We start from the raw sequence: 16,785 nt of genomic DNA on the forward strand, positions 1-16,785 counted from the left end.
GAGAGAGAGAGAGGAACAACTGAACAAGGCTCTTATGAGATGAGAGAGAGAGCGCCGGAAAGCCCCATGGGCCAACTTTGTGTCGGCCCACAACCAAATATGGGCATCTTCACACACAGCGCGGACAAATCTCTCGCGCCGCCGCCGCCGCCCGCTAGCGCCGCCGCCGCCAGGGCACAGCCATGCCCCCATCTCGCTTCCTTTTCGCTAGGCGCCTCTGCTCCGCCTCCGCATCCGATCCCGTCGGCACCCTGACGCCATCCACGGTCTCCGACGCGGCCGAGCTCGCCGCGGCCGCCGCCCTTCGGGCACCGTGTTTCGAGTCCCGCCTCCTCTCCCTGGTCCCCAGCAGCGTCCTCTCCGACCCGGATTTTGCCCGCCTCACGCTCTCCCGCCTTCTCCCCGCCCCAGCCCCATCGCTCCGCTTCCTCCGCTTTCTCTCCTCACACCTCCCCGCCCCCGCACCAGACGCCGCCCCGGCGGGCGCCTCCCCTCCGCTGCCCGGGGTCGATGAGTTCCTCCTCCGCCTCCCACCGCGACTCGCCGCCGACGCTGCCGACCTCCTCGCCTCCCAACTCGGCATCCACCCTTCCCTCCGCGCCCTCAATACCGCGTCCCGTGTCGCACTCCGCGCCGCTCGCCCGGACCTCGTCTTCCGCCTCTTCTCCGCCTTCTCCTCCTCGCCCGACTACCCCGGCGATGCCACCACCGTCGGCTGCCTCGCGCGGGCCTACGCCGCCGAGGGCCGCCCCCTCGACGGGCTCCAACTCCTTCGCGACGCAGCGCGCCGCGGGTCCCCTCCGCCGGCCGACGCCGCTGCCGACGTCGTGGGCGCCTTCGCGGCTGACGGCAACTTCGCCAAGGTCTCGGCGACGCTCCACCTCATGATCGCCGCCGGGTCCATCCCGGACACGGTGGTCTACCAGCGGATCATACATGGGCTCTTTGCGCGAGGGGAGGGTAGAGAGGCTCTTCGTGTGTTCAGAGAGATCAAGCAGCGGGGCTATGAGATTGACAGAGCTATGTATACCATGGTGATCCACGGGCTATACGAAATGCGGCGCACTAGACATGCACGGAAGATGTGGGATGAAATGGTGGGCAGGGGGTTCGAGCCCAATGAGTATGCCTACTGCTCCCGTGTCACTCACTATTGCAAAGCTGGTGATTTTGAGAAGGCCCGCAAGGTATATGATGAAATGCTTGGGAAGGGGTTCAAGCAGACCACTGTTACCTGTAACATTCTCATCAAAGGGTTCTGTGTCCATGAGAGGGTGTATGACGCACTTGAGGTGTTTGAGGAAATGTCAATAAAGGGGATCAAGCATGATGTGATCACTTATAACACATTAATCCGGGGCCTATGCAAGGTTGGGATGTTAGCCGAGGCAATACGGATGTACGAGTGGCTATCATCATCTGGTTTGGAGCCGACAGTGTCAACCTTCAGTCCGCTCATAGCCACCATGTGTAAGGAAGGACAGGTGGATGCTGCAGTGGACCTGATCAAGTCTATGCAGGCTAAGGGCTTGGAGCCATTGGTGTGGAACAATGATTGCATCATCAATGGGTTCTGTAAGATTGGTAGATCAGATGAGGGTATGGCATGGTTGGCAGGTATGTTGAAGAACAACATAAAACCTCGACAACAGACATTTAATTCTTTGGTGGAATCGCTGAGCACCTCAGGGCGAGTGGATGATGCGTTGCTGATCCTAGATATAATGTTCAAAGTTGGATTTGAATTAGGCAGGTGTGCCTGTACCATACTTGTTGATAAGCTATGCACAGGCAATGTATTGTACTCACACCAACTGGATGATATTTTGGCGAGCAACCAGTAGCAATCAACTGCCTTGCGTATGGCATAAATGTTTCTTTGGCCCTCCCAAGACTGATGTGCCCACCAAGATCGTGTTGTTTTGACTCTGTCAGGGGGGTTACTCAAATGCCTTCTGCAGAAGATTCTGATGATCAGAAAATTTTGATGTTATTGTTGGTTCGTAATTGACTCTTGACTAGCGTTTTTGCAATTGCCGTGGAGCTTGCCGAGTGTCGTAGCTCCTGTAGTGTCACTGTAGAATTTTCTTGAAGAATCAAAAATAGTTATCAATGTGTATCATTCAGAGATGAGAATAATGCACTATACTCAGAGTTCCTTTTGCTGCAAAATATGAGTAATTCTCTGAGAGACATTTCATGTTGTCAAAATATCACAGAGAAGATTTTTCTTCACACAAACTTTTAACAGTGTAACTGTGTAGGAATCATTGTAGTGGGAAATGGTTCAAAAAAGGAGCTAACTCCTGCATCCTGATACTAACTTTTTGAAGGCTGTTGCAAATGTAAATCTGATCAACCAAATTGCATGGTAAGGGATTACGTTTGCACCCTATAGGCACACAGCACATACTCCAACTTTCACTGCTTTACCATGTACCTGTTGTTATGTAGATTTCCAACAGATGGTGTTGAATCATGTGCATCATGTTATTGGCCGTACCAGAGCAACGCCGTTTTGTCTTGCAAGGGATGTGAGGTATGCTCTCTCCTTTCTTTCTGTTTTCCCTTTGGTAGTGTTCTTCTCTGTCCCGTTCAGCTTTCTTATGTAGCTAAAAAGATAGAAGGACTATTTATGATTTACCTGGACCATGTGTATAAAGCTGAATGACAATGCTTGTAGCCTGAAGTTGTGATTGTAAAATCAGCTCAGGTGGTTGGCAAAACTGAGCAAATGAGATTTTCCAGAGTGCAAATCCAATGTTTGCATCATCAGAGCTAGTAGAAGCAGCAATATCTCCACTGAACCTTTGTAGGATACATCTGGTAAGTTGCTCGTTCCTGGTCATGGGTAACCCGTAACTAGCTGGTGCTTGATCATGTGCGTGGCTCTTAATTTAGCTCCAATCTCATTAGCAGCTCCACTGAATGACAATGCTTTTCGCTTGAAATTGTTACCACGACTGTAAAATCAGCTCAGATGTTCGCCAAAATTGAGGAAATGAGATTTTCCTGAGTACAGATCCAACGTTTGTTTTTGCTAACTCAACAGATTGGACAAGGAATTATTCGTCTTTACAGGTATCTTGTACAAGTCCCCACATTGTCTCCACTGAACTTGTGTAGGATGCATCCGGTAAGCTGCTCGTTTCTGACAATAGGAATCGCGACTTAAGGTAACCTGTGAGCTGTTGCTAAGCTGATGCTTGTTCTCGCTAGCAGCTCTGATTGGAAAGCCTCATTGGCTAACAGCCTCTTGCGAGCGTCCTTTCCAGCATTGGAACAGAGGGTGCAAAGGGAGGCGCTATTACATTTCTTGGTTAGTGTTTTTTTTCCTGATAAATTTCTTGGTTGGTGTTAGTGCACTGTGCTGCGGAGCTGGAAGAGGCACACAAGTAATACTGTTTTGCGGCACTCCGTACAGAGCAGTGACGTGGAAGTATGCGTGCAGGATCCATCATTGGAGGCGACCGGGTGGGCTGGAGAAGTGGAGACAGACCTGTGTCGAGTTGAATGGTTCTATGGTCGATCTGCAAAAACACAGCGCCTAATGATTGGGGGAATCCGGGAGTTTGTGCACGGATCCCACGTCGGTCTGCCGTAACATGCACGGGCTTCGGCTCGACTGCTGGAGGCGTCCCACCGGCAGCCATGATTCTTTGACCAGGTGGGGGGGTTTGGTTGCTGACTTGCTGTTGCAGCCCATGGCTTCACTTGCCAGTCAGGCCACACACACACTGAGTCACTGACACACACAATGTGATCGGCTGCATGCGTCCATGTGAGAAATCATCGAAACAGTATCGTTATCGTATATACTATACTGCACTATCATGTGGCTGATTATGTACTGTTCACCGCTAGAAACAGTGAGATATTCTTTTGTGCAGCTGATTGTTAGTATGCTGTATTCGTTTGCAGCTGATCATTTTACTCGATGAGGGGAGCCAAGTCCCGAGCGAGAGACGAAGCGCGGGGTCAGTGCGCACTAGCACTCGGCTGGGGTGTTCCTTGACGATAGTGATGCATCATCATCGTTCGATTGCTGCGTCATGTTGTCTCGTATAATTTCCTTCTTTTTTTTGAAATAAAAATGTAGTCTCGTATAATTCCGAGCGAGCTCTACCGACATGGCACGCCATTTAACGATATCCTTCGGGTTTCGACCGTACGCGTACTCCAAGAAGGCAAACTCCAAATGAAAAGAATCATGGCTGCCGGTTGAGTGGTGCATGGGCAGAGAGATGGCAGTCGGCACCCCCTCAGCCATGATTTCGATCGGTTGAGTGGTGCTAACTGCCAACCGATGATCCATCTCCGCTCATGCACACACAGGACAGGCCTAGCCAACGCGGGGGAATATTAACCACAATCCAAATCTGTAGGACTTGGAGCCCGATTTGAATTAACGCAACGGTAATCGTAGATCAGCCGGTGCCGTAAAAGCTTAACAAATGGTTGGTGATATATAAGCTCCGACATAAGATATTTTCCTAGGAATGAAGCACGGCTACATTCATATGACAGATATTTTCCGGAACGCTGCTGGCTTGTGAGTTGTACAAGTTTTTACCTACAGCGTGCACAGGATTAAACCTGCATTCTGCTCTCTGGACTCTGGTGTCAGCCTGTCACCGACCAACCAGATCAAGATCCTTCGTCTTCCTAACCCTGATCTCGCAAAAATTTTAATGTAATGGCGCCATCAGACGAGACAAAAAACCGCGGCGCTTAATCAACCACCCAGATCGATCATTCCACGATGAATCGCCACACGCGTCGAAAGGAAAATTGCCAAAAAGGGCCCGAGATATTTTCCTCCTCTGTCCCACTGACGCCGGGCCCCCGAGCGATCCCCCGGCGCCAGGGTATAAATACCCCGCTGCTCCGCCACGCTTCGCGTCGCCCAACTCGTCACACAGCCCGCCCCGGAGGCCGGAGAGCACTGCGGCCTGCCTGTGCCGCCGATCCGCCGTGCGCGCGGGGTACTAGGACCGGTTGATTTGCGTGTGGGGGTTCCTGATCCGTTGGTGCGGAGCCAATGGGGATAGTGCGGGTCGCCGAGGATGTGGAGGCCGGGGTGGTCGGTGCCGGCGGCGGCGGCGGCGCGGGCGGCGAGGTGACGGAGCCTCTTCTCCGGCTCTGCGGCAAGGAGGAGGACGCGGAGCCCAAGATCCGGGCCGACGAGGCGGAGGCGTCCGAGTGCGGGAGCGAGGGGCGGCCGGCGAGCGGAGGAGGGTCCCTGCGGATGGTCCTCGTCTCCACCGCCGTCGCCGTCTGCGGCTCCTTCGAGTTCGGCACCTGCGTAAGCCCCGCCGCCGCCTCATTAACCACGTTCCTTTCTTACCTATATATACTACTCTATTTGGCGCCGTGCATTTAGCCTCCGGGAGAGACGTTTGTATGAGAAGATCAGAAGACGATCACATCCTTACAGATTTCAGGAACCAGGCATAATCTTTCGTAAATCTCTTCGTCCCAAATACGATGGACAGTTTGCGTTCGTTGTTCTGAATTTCTAATATGGACCTTAGCTTCTTGGCTGGACGCCTGGACAGATAAAAAAAAGGAAGATATGAGTGTGTAGTACTGATGAGAGACAGCTAATTGCAGTACCAGCACCGCATCACTGCTGCTTTTCTAGAGTTACCTTCCTTTTTGTCTCAGTTGTCACCATTTGGTTTACTGCGATGCCGCAAGGGACAAATGTCTCAAATATAAGAAAAAGAAACATTCCAAAACTACACGGATGCGTTTGCAGTACACAAAGCGCATATAGTGAAACGAACAGTCCAGCATATATTTGTTAGCTAGCCCCCTCGAGTGAAAAAAGAAAAATCAGATTCGGACGTGTCTTGGATCCGTCTTTTATAGCTAGAGGACAAGATTTCCTTTTCCAATCATGTTGTTGGGGCATATAATACTATATCTGTGTTCCACTGGGCACTAGCTAGAACGTGCTGGTGGAGTTTTTTCTTTTTCTTTTTGTCGAATCGTGATGCATTTGCTCGGCCATGTTTGTTTGCAGGTCGGCTATTCGGCACCCACGCAGTCAGGGATAATAGATGAAGTCGGGCTATCTATCTCCGAGGTCTGTGACAATATCATCCTTGAAAACTAAATGTTATTCAGAACGTTGGCATGTTCTTTAAACACAATTGTGTATATAAACCACAGCAATGGTATTGCAAAAACTACTTTTGAAAAAAATTTGAATACCATTTTCAGATGTTCAATCTTAGTGTACCAAAACTAGATGGCAAATATTTAGATTGTCTTAGTAAACTTTATTCAAAATGTCACCTTTGTTTTGACCCATCAGGGTATAGCATGCATGAACAAGCTTTCTGAGTAGTGCCTTAGTAGATTAACTGTACAAGACTTTGTTCGTTTCTGACCTTTTTTCTCTGTTATACTGTGATGTGTACTGTCACATTTTAATCTGCAGTTTGCAATATTTGGATCTATATTGACAATCGGAGCTATGATTGGTGCTGTTACTAGTGGGCGCTTAGCAGATTTTCTTGGACGTAAAATGGTAAAATTACTACCCCTGTCAGTTGGGCCGATTTGCCTACTAAAGATCATTTCTCAGTGTCTCATCTGTTTCGATATGTAACAGACCATGCGGATATCAGCTACTCTTTGCATGTTTGGTTGGCTTTCTATACATTTGGCTAAGGTTTGTTATTTGATATAATGGTTCTTGTTCCAAGTCGTATCTGTTCTGAGAGACCAGTTCTCATCTGTAACTTGTCATGAATGTACAGAGTGCTATCATGCTCTATTTCGGCAGAACCTTGTTGGGATTTAGTACTGGAGTTCTTTCTTATGTGGTACGCAGCTCACGGCATCTCCGAGTTAGATGCACTACACTTCTTACTCTATCCTATCTCCCTGTCTATATCAGTTGCATCATTCATGTTTTAACCCTGTTAACCTTCATTTTTAGTGTACTGATTCACTGGTTCTGGCAGGTGCCTGTGTTCATAGCTGAAATAGCACCAAAGAATCTCCGAGGGGGCCTTGCAACTTCAAACCAGGTTTGATAACTAGAGCTCAAGAATTCCACATCTCGCATTTGATTCTTAACTGTTAATATTGACCACTGGCTTTCTTCTGCATTTGCAGTTGTTGATCTGTTCTGGAAGCTCAGCTACCTACATAATAGGGGCCCTGGTTGCATGGCGCAATTTGGTACTAGTAGGTAAGTTGTGTTCGTATCAATATGGGATTCATGGATATACTTCATATTTATGCTGGATGGAAATGAGAAGTTATCGTGTGCAGGATTAGTGCCTTGTGTCCTCCTACTAGGCGGGCTTTTCTTCATTCCGGAGTCTCCAAGATGGCTGGTAAGGCACTTCTCCCTTAGGTGAATGTTATGCGAAACTTTATTTCTTGGATGTGTCTGTGGTGAACAACAATTAGCTTCCCCCGTGGTTCCACTGCTAAACAAGAGTGGTTTTAGTAGGACATACAAAATGTGAGTTTGATGAATTTAAATTACAGGCTAATGTTGGAAGGGAAAAAGAATTTCACATCTCACTGCAAAAGCTGCGAGGAGAGGATGCTGACATATCTGAAGAGGCAATTGAGATTAAAGTTGGTTTCTGTCCTAATTGGTTGTATATATTTGAATTTATAATGTGAAGAGGACTATGCTCAAACTGATATTTTATTCAGGAGTATATTGAATCACTCCATAGCTTTCCGAAGGCCAGGCTTCAAGACTTGTTTCTCAGCAAAAATATATATGCAGTCATTGTAAGGAATCATTTGCAACTATACTTTTACAACATCGTCTCTTTCTGTTCACTAAATTTGGAATTTAATATATGAAACTTTTCAGAAACATTTGCCAGCTGACAATAATTGTTGATCTTATATGTGCAGGTGGGTGTTGGCTTGATGGTTTTTCAGCAACTCGGAGGGATTAATGGTGTCGGCTTCTATGCAAGCTATATCTTCAGTTCTGCTGGTGTGCAAATATCTCTGATACTGTTGTGTTTTTCTAACAGTCCTTTATGAATTTGTTGGTTTTATCGCAACTTCAGGATTTTCTGGAAAACTTGGAACCATCTTGATTGGCATTATTCAGGTTTGAGAAAGCCACTTTCAGTTGGTAAAAGTTACTAATTAGAACATTTTGTTTATAACAATGACCATTTCAGATTCCAATTACATTGTTTGGGGCCATTCTCATGGATAAGAGTGGAAGAAGGGTTCTTCTGATGGTATAAATGCTACAAAGCTGAACTGATGTATACAAAGAAAGATTGTTAGGTAGAATGTTTTGTGAGATCCTTTTATCGTTTAGGTCTCCACATCTGGAACATTTTTGGGCTGCTTCATGACTGGAATATCCTTCTACCTAAAGGTAAGAGTATAATGATCTTAAGTCTTAATCTAGTATGTGGAGGAAAAAATAACTTTTGAGACTGACAACATGTATGATAGTATCTTAAGTTAATTAATGGCAATCACTTGGGAACTTACCGGTAAAAGTTGCAACCCGTGCTATGAAAAATTGTTTTGATTTATTTTTGTGTATAATAGTAATGCTTAATCCTCTGTTAGGCACAAGGACTTTTACCTGAATGGGTTCCCACATTGGCTCTTTCCGGCATACTGGTAAGTGATACTGTATCCCTGCACTTTCAGTTTTCTTCAGTTACAATTTGAAATCTTCAAGGACCCTAAGCTGTATTTATTCTAGGTAAAGCCGCTTGAAATTATCATATCTAGTAAGGCGGCACATTGTGGGAGATAGTTATCCCCATATAAGCCACGGGTCACGCACTCTCTAGCAATCTGACATTGCACGTTGCTACCTCCTGAAATAGGTGTACATAGGGGCATACTCGATTGGAATGGGTCCTGTCCCTTGGGTTGTCATGTCTGAGGTAAAATGGCATCTGGATTGGCCTTGATGATTTTATAATTTGGCTGAAAAATGGTACATTATGTATGCTGGCCATTTACCTTTACCCGAATTTCCTGCCTGCAGATATTCTCAATCGAAATGAAAGCAATTGGTGGAAGCTTGGTAACCCTTGTCAGCTGGTTGGGTTCCTTCGCGATTTCTTACTCGTTCAGCTTCCTCATGGACTGGAGCTCTGCAGGTAATGCACCTGACTCCACTGGAGTTCACCTTTTACTCTTCCTTTTCTCTTGGTAAATAAAAAAATACGTCGCTGTTACGAAATTTGCTTAGTCAGAAGCTGACTTTCAGATTGAACAGAGAAGACATTTCTTTTTTGAAAGACGAACAGAGAAGACATAGAATGTACCCTTCCTGCTTACATTTGTTCCATTGCTCGTTGCTCGTAGGGACCTTCTTCATGTTCGCTGCAGCCAGCTTGATCACTATACTGTTCGTGGCGAAGCTTGTTCCTGAAACCAAAGGAAGAACACTTGAGGAGATCCAAGACTCTCTGAACTCTCGAAGATAATAATGAATTTACACCATACTACAGAAGAATTCCAAGATGGAAAGTGATATACGAGTTCCCCTTCCCACCTTCACTGTGGGACTTCTGCCCCATTGCAGGAGATAGAAGATGCAAATGTTCACTTCCTCCCCCTCCCCCCTGCCTCTCTCTCTGTTATCTATAGTGTACCCTATGTAGTTTTAGGACGACGCATATTGAGATTATGTAGTATGTACCATGTTCCCTCCAGATTATTGAGCTGTAACTGAAAGATAATAATGTACCATGTCACTCCAGATTAATGAGCATCACATTTACATTCATGATCAGCAGATATGACAGTGGTGTTATAACTGCTGCTGTGTTACCGGGACGTTCCTCCATACGCATCATCCTAGACAAGCAAAAATCTTTAAAAAAATTATCTGTGAGATTTTTGAACTTTTGAGAAATTTATGGAATCCCCATGTACTTTGAAAGACATTTCTAATTCTAATATAATACAAATGTTCTTAATTAGAAAAAGTGTCCCGGGGTTTCTACCTTTCTTGAACCTACTTACAGTTAATTACAAAATTCTGAAATCAACACTATTTTCTTGTTTATTGAGGCATGAGGGGCAGATCCTGCAGTGCATAGCTTCATATTAGGAATATATTTGGATTTTTTTGTCGACTGATAAATGCTGGAGAAGTATTTGGTTTGTGCTAAGGTAATGTAAACGCAAAGGGAATCATATTGTAGTGTATTTGGCGGCAGAACGGGTGATTACCCTCTTTGTTTGGTTGCGCTCTGGTAACGTGGTTAGATTAGTCAAATAAATGTTTCAAAACAAAGATTAGTCAGAATACGGTGTGGGTGCTGTATCTGATTAGTAGGAGAGGAGGGGTAACAAGCTTGTATAGATATTATTTAGGTAAGGGATTTGATTACAGTGTCAATTGATTACAAACCACCGCAATCAAACATATATAATATGATTTATTACCTTCAATAATCAGATTACGACCCAACCAAACACCACCTCAATTACAACTATGAACAAATTGCAATTCAACACCGTCCAAGATACACAAAGGGAACACAACATCCAATTCAACACAAATGATCACAACTACTGAATGATATCGCGGTCTATGTTTGGCTACAAAGTGTCGGTGGATATTCCTTACCTTCTTGTATCATAAATTTTTTGTCAGAAATGCTTCGGTGAAGACGTCCAATAGCTCTGGAAGCATCAAAGCATCGGACGCTCTTATGAGCCTACATGCTGTAACCGGACCCGAATAACCATCAATGTCAATTTGCTGCCGTCTCAAGTCCAATATCAACTCCTTCGTTATCTCCGCTAGACCCAGCTGCCTCCGTTCCATCCTCCAATCTCGCCCAACAGCTCATCAGTTGTCTTCTAGTCGGAGCTCCTCAATCATCCCATCTCCCTCCCTCCCTCTCCTTCCTCTTAGGCAAGGAGCACAGCAACAAGATTGTTGGCTTCTTCGTGCTGCTTGAGTAAGATCCAGGGTGGAAGCATGCAGTCAAGGTCATTGGGCCTGCTCCCCGGATACTCATCATCAACCACTTTTACACCACCCTCTCTCTTTGTTTTGCAATCCAGTTGAATGAGAGCAGCATGCTCTCGGTCGAGCAGCGAGAGGCGGAAACAGCAGCACAAGCTTTTTGTAGCTATGGCGTCGGTGATAACATGAGTGCGTGTGGCATGAAGTAAATCGGTTTGTTGCAGTGATCCTCCTCCTCCACAGTTTCCTAGCGTCGGATCTCGCTGTGCAGTGCTCCTCCTGCCAGGATTTGCTGCATGTTGCAAGCGTATGTTTCAAGTGTTTCAGATGTTTCAGAAGAATGTTGCAAGTGTTTCATGTGGATGTTGCAAAGTAGATCTAGATGTTGCGATGTTGCATATGTTTCACACACATGTTGTAAGTGTTTTATCTGGATGTTTCATTTTCAATGAGAGATTTGAATGATCCATGCAACACGAAACAAATATTGCGGCGGGTTTTTTTCCTCATCATCAATAGATAGCTAATAAATTTTTTTCAATATATTTTTTGATGTTGCAAATGGTGATTTTTTATATTGCAAATGTTTCTTTTCTATATTGCAAATGTTATTTTTTGATGTCACGATGCATCGATGCATTGGACGTCGGGTCCGATGAGAAATTTTACAGTCGACGTCGGGCGCTAGCAACGCCCAAAGGTTTTTTTCCAGAAAAAAAAAAACATGTGGCGCTCGCCACACATGATACTCCCTGCTCCGCCACGTATGGCTGCAACGCTCCCTTCGTCCGCCGCAGCATCGCCGCTGCTCCTCCGCCGCCACGCAGCCGCTTCCCTATCCTCCCGCTGCCGCCGGCGTTGGCAGCGCCCGGCTGCCACACGGCGAGATGCACCCGGAGCTCCGCTGGCGATGCGGGACGCGCGGTGGCTGCCGCCAGCAGCGCCTACCGGATGCAATGGCGCGCGCGGAGCCACTCGTACGGCGGCGGCGGCGGGGGAGGCGCCGCACAGAGGAAGCGAGGGGCAGGGGTCGCTGTGGATGGTCTTGTTCGCCACCGCGGTGGTCGTGTGCGGCTCCTTCGAGTTCGGCACCTGTGTGAGAACTAACTCTGGTTTAGCCATATGAGCCATGTTACTGCATATATATGATTTATTAGTTCCACGAAGTAATACTTCTCGAGGAGAAAATTTTGACCTGCCGTTCTTGATTTGCTTTCAATGTGGTTTGGTCGCCATGCTAATGCTATGCAGGTCGGGTATTCTGCACCTGCTCAAGTTGGGATTGTGAGCGACATTGGACTGTCGAACTCCGAGGTAGGTTAGCTCTTGGCATATGCAATATCCTTCTCGAGCAGGGATATTAGTTTCTTTATTGCCTCTCGTGGCTGTGGTTCAAATTAACCTTTGTGTCCAGAAATGGTAGAAGGCTATTAGCAGAACAACAGAAGCAATTTCATCATTTTATCAAAGCAGAATATGGATTTATTGTAACTGTATCCTAAAAGTTTAGTTGATGAAGCAGCTATGAATTATGATTTAAAATGCAACCAAGCTACTGGTCCCTTTGAACCTGTCTTATTTTTTCTCGAATCGATTTTTTGTTGACCAAATACAATGTTGGACAGAAGGTCCCTGTTGGTTTCAACCACAACATCATTTTGATTCATGTTAATCTTGTAGTATGGTGTCTTTGCATCTGTCTTGACGATTGGAGCAATGCTTGGTGCTCTGACTAGCGGCCGCCTGGCGGACATACTTGGACGAAAAATGGTGAACTAATTTAATTGATGATTGGGATAACACACGTTGTTGCTTCTGTTCATCCTCATGATATCTCTTCCATTTGCATTTATCACAGACCATGAGGTTTGCAGCAGTTGTAGGCATTTTTGGTTGGCTTACTGTATATTTTGCCAAGGTATGTTCCTCCATCAGCTATTTTATTGCTTCATCTGTTATTTCTTAGCTATAATACTGGCCTGGAATGATATGAAGGATGCTATGATGCTCTATGCCGGAAGAGTTCTGCTGGGCTACTGTACCGGAGTTCTTTCCTATGTGGTGAGCATATATAGTTCTCAATATGCACCTGAATTTTTCATTTTTCTAAAACTTTGTTTAGACAATGGGAACGTGTCCCAGCCTCTGCAAAACAGCAAAAGTTTGCACACAGCTTTTAGAACTTTCTTAAGATTTTGTTTTATTTAACAACATCCTATTCTGTTGCACTAACATTCCGTGGGGTTATAACACAGGTGCCTGTCTTTATATCTGAAATAGCACCAAAGGATATCCGAGGGGGCCTTGCAACCTCAAACCAGGTTAGAGAAATCAGAACTGAAGAGCTTCTTAAATTTTTTTAGTGAATCTTAAGAACTAATATGGGCTCGTTGGCATATGCAGTTGTTCATCTGTTCAGGGTGTTCAGCTGCTTACATTATTGGAGCACTTCTTCCATGGCGCTCTTTGGTTCTAGTAGGTAATAACCTTTATTTTTTTTCTTGAATACAAGTAATAACTACTCCCTCCGTTTCAAATTGTAGGTCGTTTTGGCTTTTCTAGGTGTATAGATATTATTATGCATCTAGATATAGTGTGTGTCTAGATGCATAATAATATCTATGAACCTGGAAAAGCCAAAACAACCTACAATTTGGAACGGAGGGAGTACTATCTTCACATGGATGTTGTCCCGCATCAAGAGAAACTAATGTAGCATTTCATGCAGGATTAGTACCTTGTGCTGTCTTACTTGTGGGGCTTTTCTTCATTCCAGAGTCTCCAAGGTGGCTGGTGAGACGGTAACTGACTTTGCGTGTGATATGGTCATGACTCGTGATGTGAAAGATGATTTTTTTTTCTGTTAATTTCATGTATTGTTAGAGGAAAATAACATCATTTTCTGCTGTCCATGGTTTTCATCTAAGGATGGCAATCATGTGGCAGGCAATTTTTCCCATCCTGTTTGTTTCGTAAGATATGTGTATTACAAATTCAGCACTCATTGGTTTTTCCTTACAACATCAAGATTATGTTACATTCATGACTTGTTTCTCATTGCAACACATGGTAAAATATATCAAAATAATAATAAAATATAACCTCTTTTATGAAGCGAAAACCTTGACGGAAGTGATAACTTCTAACTGTACATTATTCTTTGATGAGATGTGACAGGCCAACGTAGGGAGAGAGAAAGAGTTTCATGCTTCATTACAGAAGTTTAGGGGAAGAGATTCAGACATTTCTGAAGAGTCTGCTGAGATCAAAGTTATTTCTTCCCAACACAGCTTCCATTTATCAGACAATGTGGACCATAAGATATTCAATTAAATATTTTATTCAGGGTTATATAGAATCAATTCACAGATTACCTAAGGCAAAGATTCAAGATTTATTTCAGAGTAAAAATATTTATGCAGTCACGGTAAGAATTTATTCGCTTGATTTATTATGAAAGACCTTATCAGTTTCTTGTAAAAGCAAAAAAAATATCCAGAAGTTAATGGTGCAGTCTATTGTTTTCTGGGAAAGTATGAAAGAAGTTCAGAGCTAATTCTGTAACTTCAATACCCAGGTGGGTGTTAGCCTGATGATTTTTCAGCAACTGGGAGGAATAAATGCCTTAGGCTTCTATACAAGCTATATCTTTTCCTCTGCAGGTATCTGAACTAGATAAATTTCTCTCTCTCAAAATGAGGTATCTGCAATTGCTCTTTCCTGAAATTTCAGGGTTTTCTGGAAAACTTGGGACCACCTTGATTGGCATTATTCAGGTTCAGGATTAACCACTTCTTTCAATAAAAGTAATTGGTCATAGATTTTTTTTTCTATAATTACAATTTTTTCAGATTCCAATCACACTGCTTGGGGCCCTTCTCATGGATAGGAGTGGAAGAAGAGCCCTTCTTTTGGTATGGACACTCAAAAACTGTGCTGATGTGCACACAGGAAAAACAGAGTTCTATATGTGATATTCTTCTGTTTTTTAGGTATCTTCATCTGGAACATTTCTTGGCTGCTTTCTGACTGGGTTATCATTCTATTTTAAGGTAACATAAACATTTTAGTCTGTCAATTTACAGAGGAACAGTTGAGCTTAATGTTTAAAATTAGCAATCAAATGGTATCAAGATTTACAAAAAATGAACTTTATAACAACTTCTGGTTTGTCTCTGTGATTGTCCACTGCTTTCTTCAATACTTAATTGATTTTGACTCCTTTGATCAATAGTAGTTATTTTGAGACTGTGTTTGCACGCAGAGGTAGCTGCAGTTATGAATGTTGCACTCCTTGAATTGCTCAAGCTCTATTTGGAAAGCAGGAATTTCATAGAAAAATGGTTCAGTTTCCGCTGGGATTCAGAAAATTTTTCTTAATTCCAAAACGGAGCCTTGAGTTATTTTTTTCCATCTTGTAGCTGATGATGGGATAAATAATACTCCTACAAGACCTGCATTACTAGACACTCATACTTCGTATGTATGAGGCTCCATTGAATAACTGGATGAAGTCAGAAATATCACAAAATGGAACTGACCAAACCTACATGATCAAACAGTTGAATAAACATAAACTAAATAACAATTTTGTGAACATCCACCAGCTATCCATGTATTATGTCTAGAAAAACAATGCAGCAAACATAACATTTACTTTTCTTTATATTTTGATTTGCGATGTTAGCCAATGATCTTTTACAGGCACAAGGACTGTACTCCCAGTTGGTTCCTACTTTGGCTCTTTGTGGAATATTGGTATAGAAATTACAATCACTGAAACTCCTATATTTATGTAATTGAAATGTAAATTTGTTTACATATTCCATGAGTTGAAGTTAATTCTCAGATAATCTCTTGAACACTGCTAATCGGGATCAACCCTGTACATTCTGAAATGGACCCTTTCTGAAAATGACACCATTGAACTTTTGGAGATTTTACACCGTGATCCTGCTTTCTAATAAAATAGGTATATTACGCAGCATACTCAGTTGGAATGGGACCAGTTCCTTGGGTTATCATGTCTGAGGTAAGAAAGTATCATGTGAAGTTAATTTTAGATGATGATCATATGTTCAGGGGTGTGTAAGGGACTCATGTTTTCAACTGTTTTGAAAAGAATATGTTTTCAACTGTTGACATCTCCTGATTTATTTCCACAGATATTCTCAATTGACATGAAAGCAATAGCCGGGGGCTTGGTAACCCTGGTCAGTTGGATTGGTTCCTTTGTGGTTTCTTACTCATTCAACTCCCTTATGGACTGGAATCCTGCAGGTAAAGTTATTTATCATCGAAAACACAGGAGAGTGAGGGGGGGAAAAATTAGGGCATTTACTACTGGGCTGTTCAAGGAGCAGTTAAAAAACAACAGACGTTTTGAAAGGAAACATTTCAGTAGCTGGAAATTTAGCCACAGAAGGATCTGATTCGAAGCTGCAGTGTGTATTGTATCTGTTTGGTTGATATAACTATAACTGTTGGATATTCCTATTCGTTTCTGTATGCAGGTACGTTCTTTTTGTTCTCTGCAGCGAGCTTGGTCACTGTGCTATTCGTGGCAAAGCTAGTACCAGAAACTAAAGGGAGAACACTGGAAGAGATCCAGGCGTTGCTCAAAGCCAGCACGTGAGAGACTGTGATGAAGGACGTACATACGCTCGTTACCTAGAACACATTTGAAAAATTTTGGTGAATACTCTCCTCTTGTAAACTATCACCTCATGTAAATTCTCTTAAACTGGTGAAGGATGTTCTTGCTAATTTCACCTCATGTAATTCTTCTGCAATGTACTCCCTCCTTTCTCAAAATACAAGGCATGGTTTGACTA

General features: G+C 44.1%; 3 protein-coding genes across 10 annotated transcripts; all 3 read left to right on the forward strand.

The window, feature by feature from the left end:
* The first annotated feature begins 69 nt into the window (after window positions 1-69).
* LOC117838649 (uncharacterized) lies at window positions 70-3,910 on the forward strand. Of its 6 annotated transcripts, XM_034718760.2 has the most exons (6): window positions 70-2,371; window positions 2,455-2,539; window positions 2,709-2,826; window positions 3,053-3,136; window positions 3,223-3,319; window positions 3,452-3,910. In XM_034718760.2, the coding sequence occupies exon 1, from the start codon at window positions 183-185 to the stop codon at window positions 1,842-1,844; it is 1,662 nt and encodes a 553-aa protein (XP_034574651.1). In that variant the 5' UTR covers window positions 70-182; the 3' UTR covers window positions 1,845-2,371; window positions 2,455-2,539; window positions 2,709-2,826; window positions 3,053-3,136; window positions 3,223-3,319; window positions 3,452-3,910. The 6 variants fall into 6 exon arrangements, with proteins under 6 accessions (XP_034574651.1, XP_034574648.1, XP_034574647.1 ...); XM_034718757.2 differs by having other exon boundaries at window positions 2,455-2,826; XM_034718756.2 differs by having other exon boundaries at window positions 2,709-3,136.
* Window positions 3,911-4,894: 984 nt separating this feature from the next.
* On the forward strand, window positions 4,895-9,757 carry LOC117836457 (sugar transporter ERD6-like 16). Its single transcript, XM_034715880.2, has 18 exons — window positions 4,895-5,305; window positions 6,029-6,091; window positions 6,449-6,538; window positions 6,623-6,682; window positions 6,771-6,836; window positions 6,978-7,043; window positions 7,132-7,207; window positions 7,291-7,355; window positions 7,513-7,605; window positions 7,687-7,767; window positions 7,897-7,981; window positions 8,058-8,101; window positions 8,175-8,237; window positions 8,321-8,380; window positions 8,581-8,634; window positions 8,847-8,906; window positions 9,011-9,125; window positions 9,334-9,757. The coding sequence occupies exons 1-18, from the start codon at window positions 5,042-5,044 to the stop codon at window positions 9,453-9,455; spliced, it is 1,527 nt and encodes a 508-aa protein (XP_034571771.1). The 5' UTR covers window positions 4,895-5,041; the 3' UTR covers window positions 9,456-9,757.
* Window positions 9,758-11,669: 1,912 nt separating this feature from the next.
* Window positions 11,670-16,785, forward strand: LOC117838946 (sugar transporter ERD6-like 16). Of its 3 annotated transcripts, XM_034719155.2 has the most exons (18): window positions 11,672-12,047; window positions 12,203-12,265; window positions 12,632-12,721; window positions 12,810-12,869; window positions 12,947-13,012; window positions 13,207-13,272; window positions 13,355-13,430; window positions 13,680-13,744; window positions 14,129-14,221; window positions 14,298-14,378; window positions 14,529-14,613; window positions 14,684-14,727; window positions 14,803-14,865; window positions 14,944-15,003; window positions 15,656-15,709; window positions 15,924-15,983; window positions 16,117-16,231; window positions 16,465-16,785. In XM_034719155.2, the coding sequence occupies exons 1-18, from the start codon at window positions 11,676-11,678 to the stop codon at window positions 16,584-16,586; spliced, it is 1,635 nt and encodes a 544-aa protein (XP_034575046.1). In that variant the 5' UTR covers window positions 11,672-11,675; the 3' UTR covers window positions 16,587-16,785. The 3 variants fall into 3 exon arrangements, with proteins under 3 accessions (XP_034575047.1, XP_034575048.1, XP_034575046.1); XM_034719156.2 differs by lacking the exon at window positions 14,529-14,613 and having other exon boundaries at window positions 11,670-12,047; window positions 14,614-14,727; XM_034719157.2 differs by lacking the exon at window positions 15,656-15,709 and having other exon boundaries at window positions 11,671-12,047.

This window comes from Setaria viridis, chromosome 9 (genome assembly GCF_005286985.2).
Source record: "Setaria viridis chromosome 9, Setaria_viridis_v4.0, whole genome shotgun sequence".
NCBI lineage: Eukaryota > Viridiplantae > Streptophyta > Magnoliopsida > Poales > Poaceae > Setaria > Setaria viridis.

Coding starts and splice junctions, on each gene's coding strand:
- LOC117836457 (XM_034715880.2), top strand. CDS start 5,042: ATGGGGATAGTGCGGGTCGCCGAGGATGTGGAGGCCGGGGTGGTCGGT. Junction 7,044..7,131: donor GCCTTGCAACTTCAAACCAG/GTTTGATAACTA, acceptor CTGCATTTGCAG/TTGTTGATCTGTTCTGGAAG. Junction 7,356..7,512: donor CGGAGTCTCCAAGATGGCTG/GTAAGGCACTTC, acceptor TTTAAATTACAG/GCTAATGTTGGAAGGGAAAA.
- LOC117838946 (XM_034719155.2), top strand. CDS start 11,676: ATGTGGCGCTCGCCACACATGATACTCCCTGCTCCGCCACGTATGGCT. Junction 12,870..12,946: donor TTACTGTATATTTTGCCAAG/GTATGTTCCTCC, acceptor AATGATATGAAG/GATGCTATGATGCTCTATGC. Junction 15,984..16,116: donor CTTGGGTTATCATGTCTGAG/GTAAGAAAGTAT, acceptor TTATTTCCACAG/ATATTCTCAATTGACATGAA.
- LOC117838649 (XM_034718758.2), top strand. CDS start 183: ATGCCCCCATCTCGCTTCCTTTTCGCTAGGCGCCTCTGCTCCGCCTCC.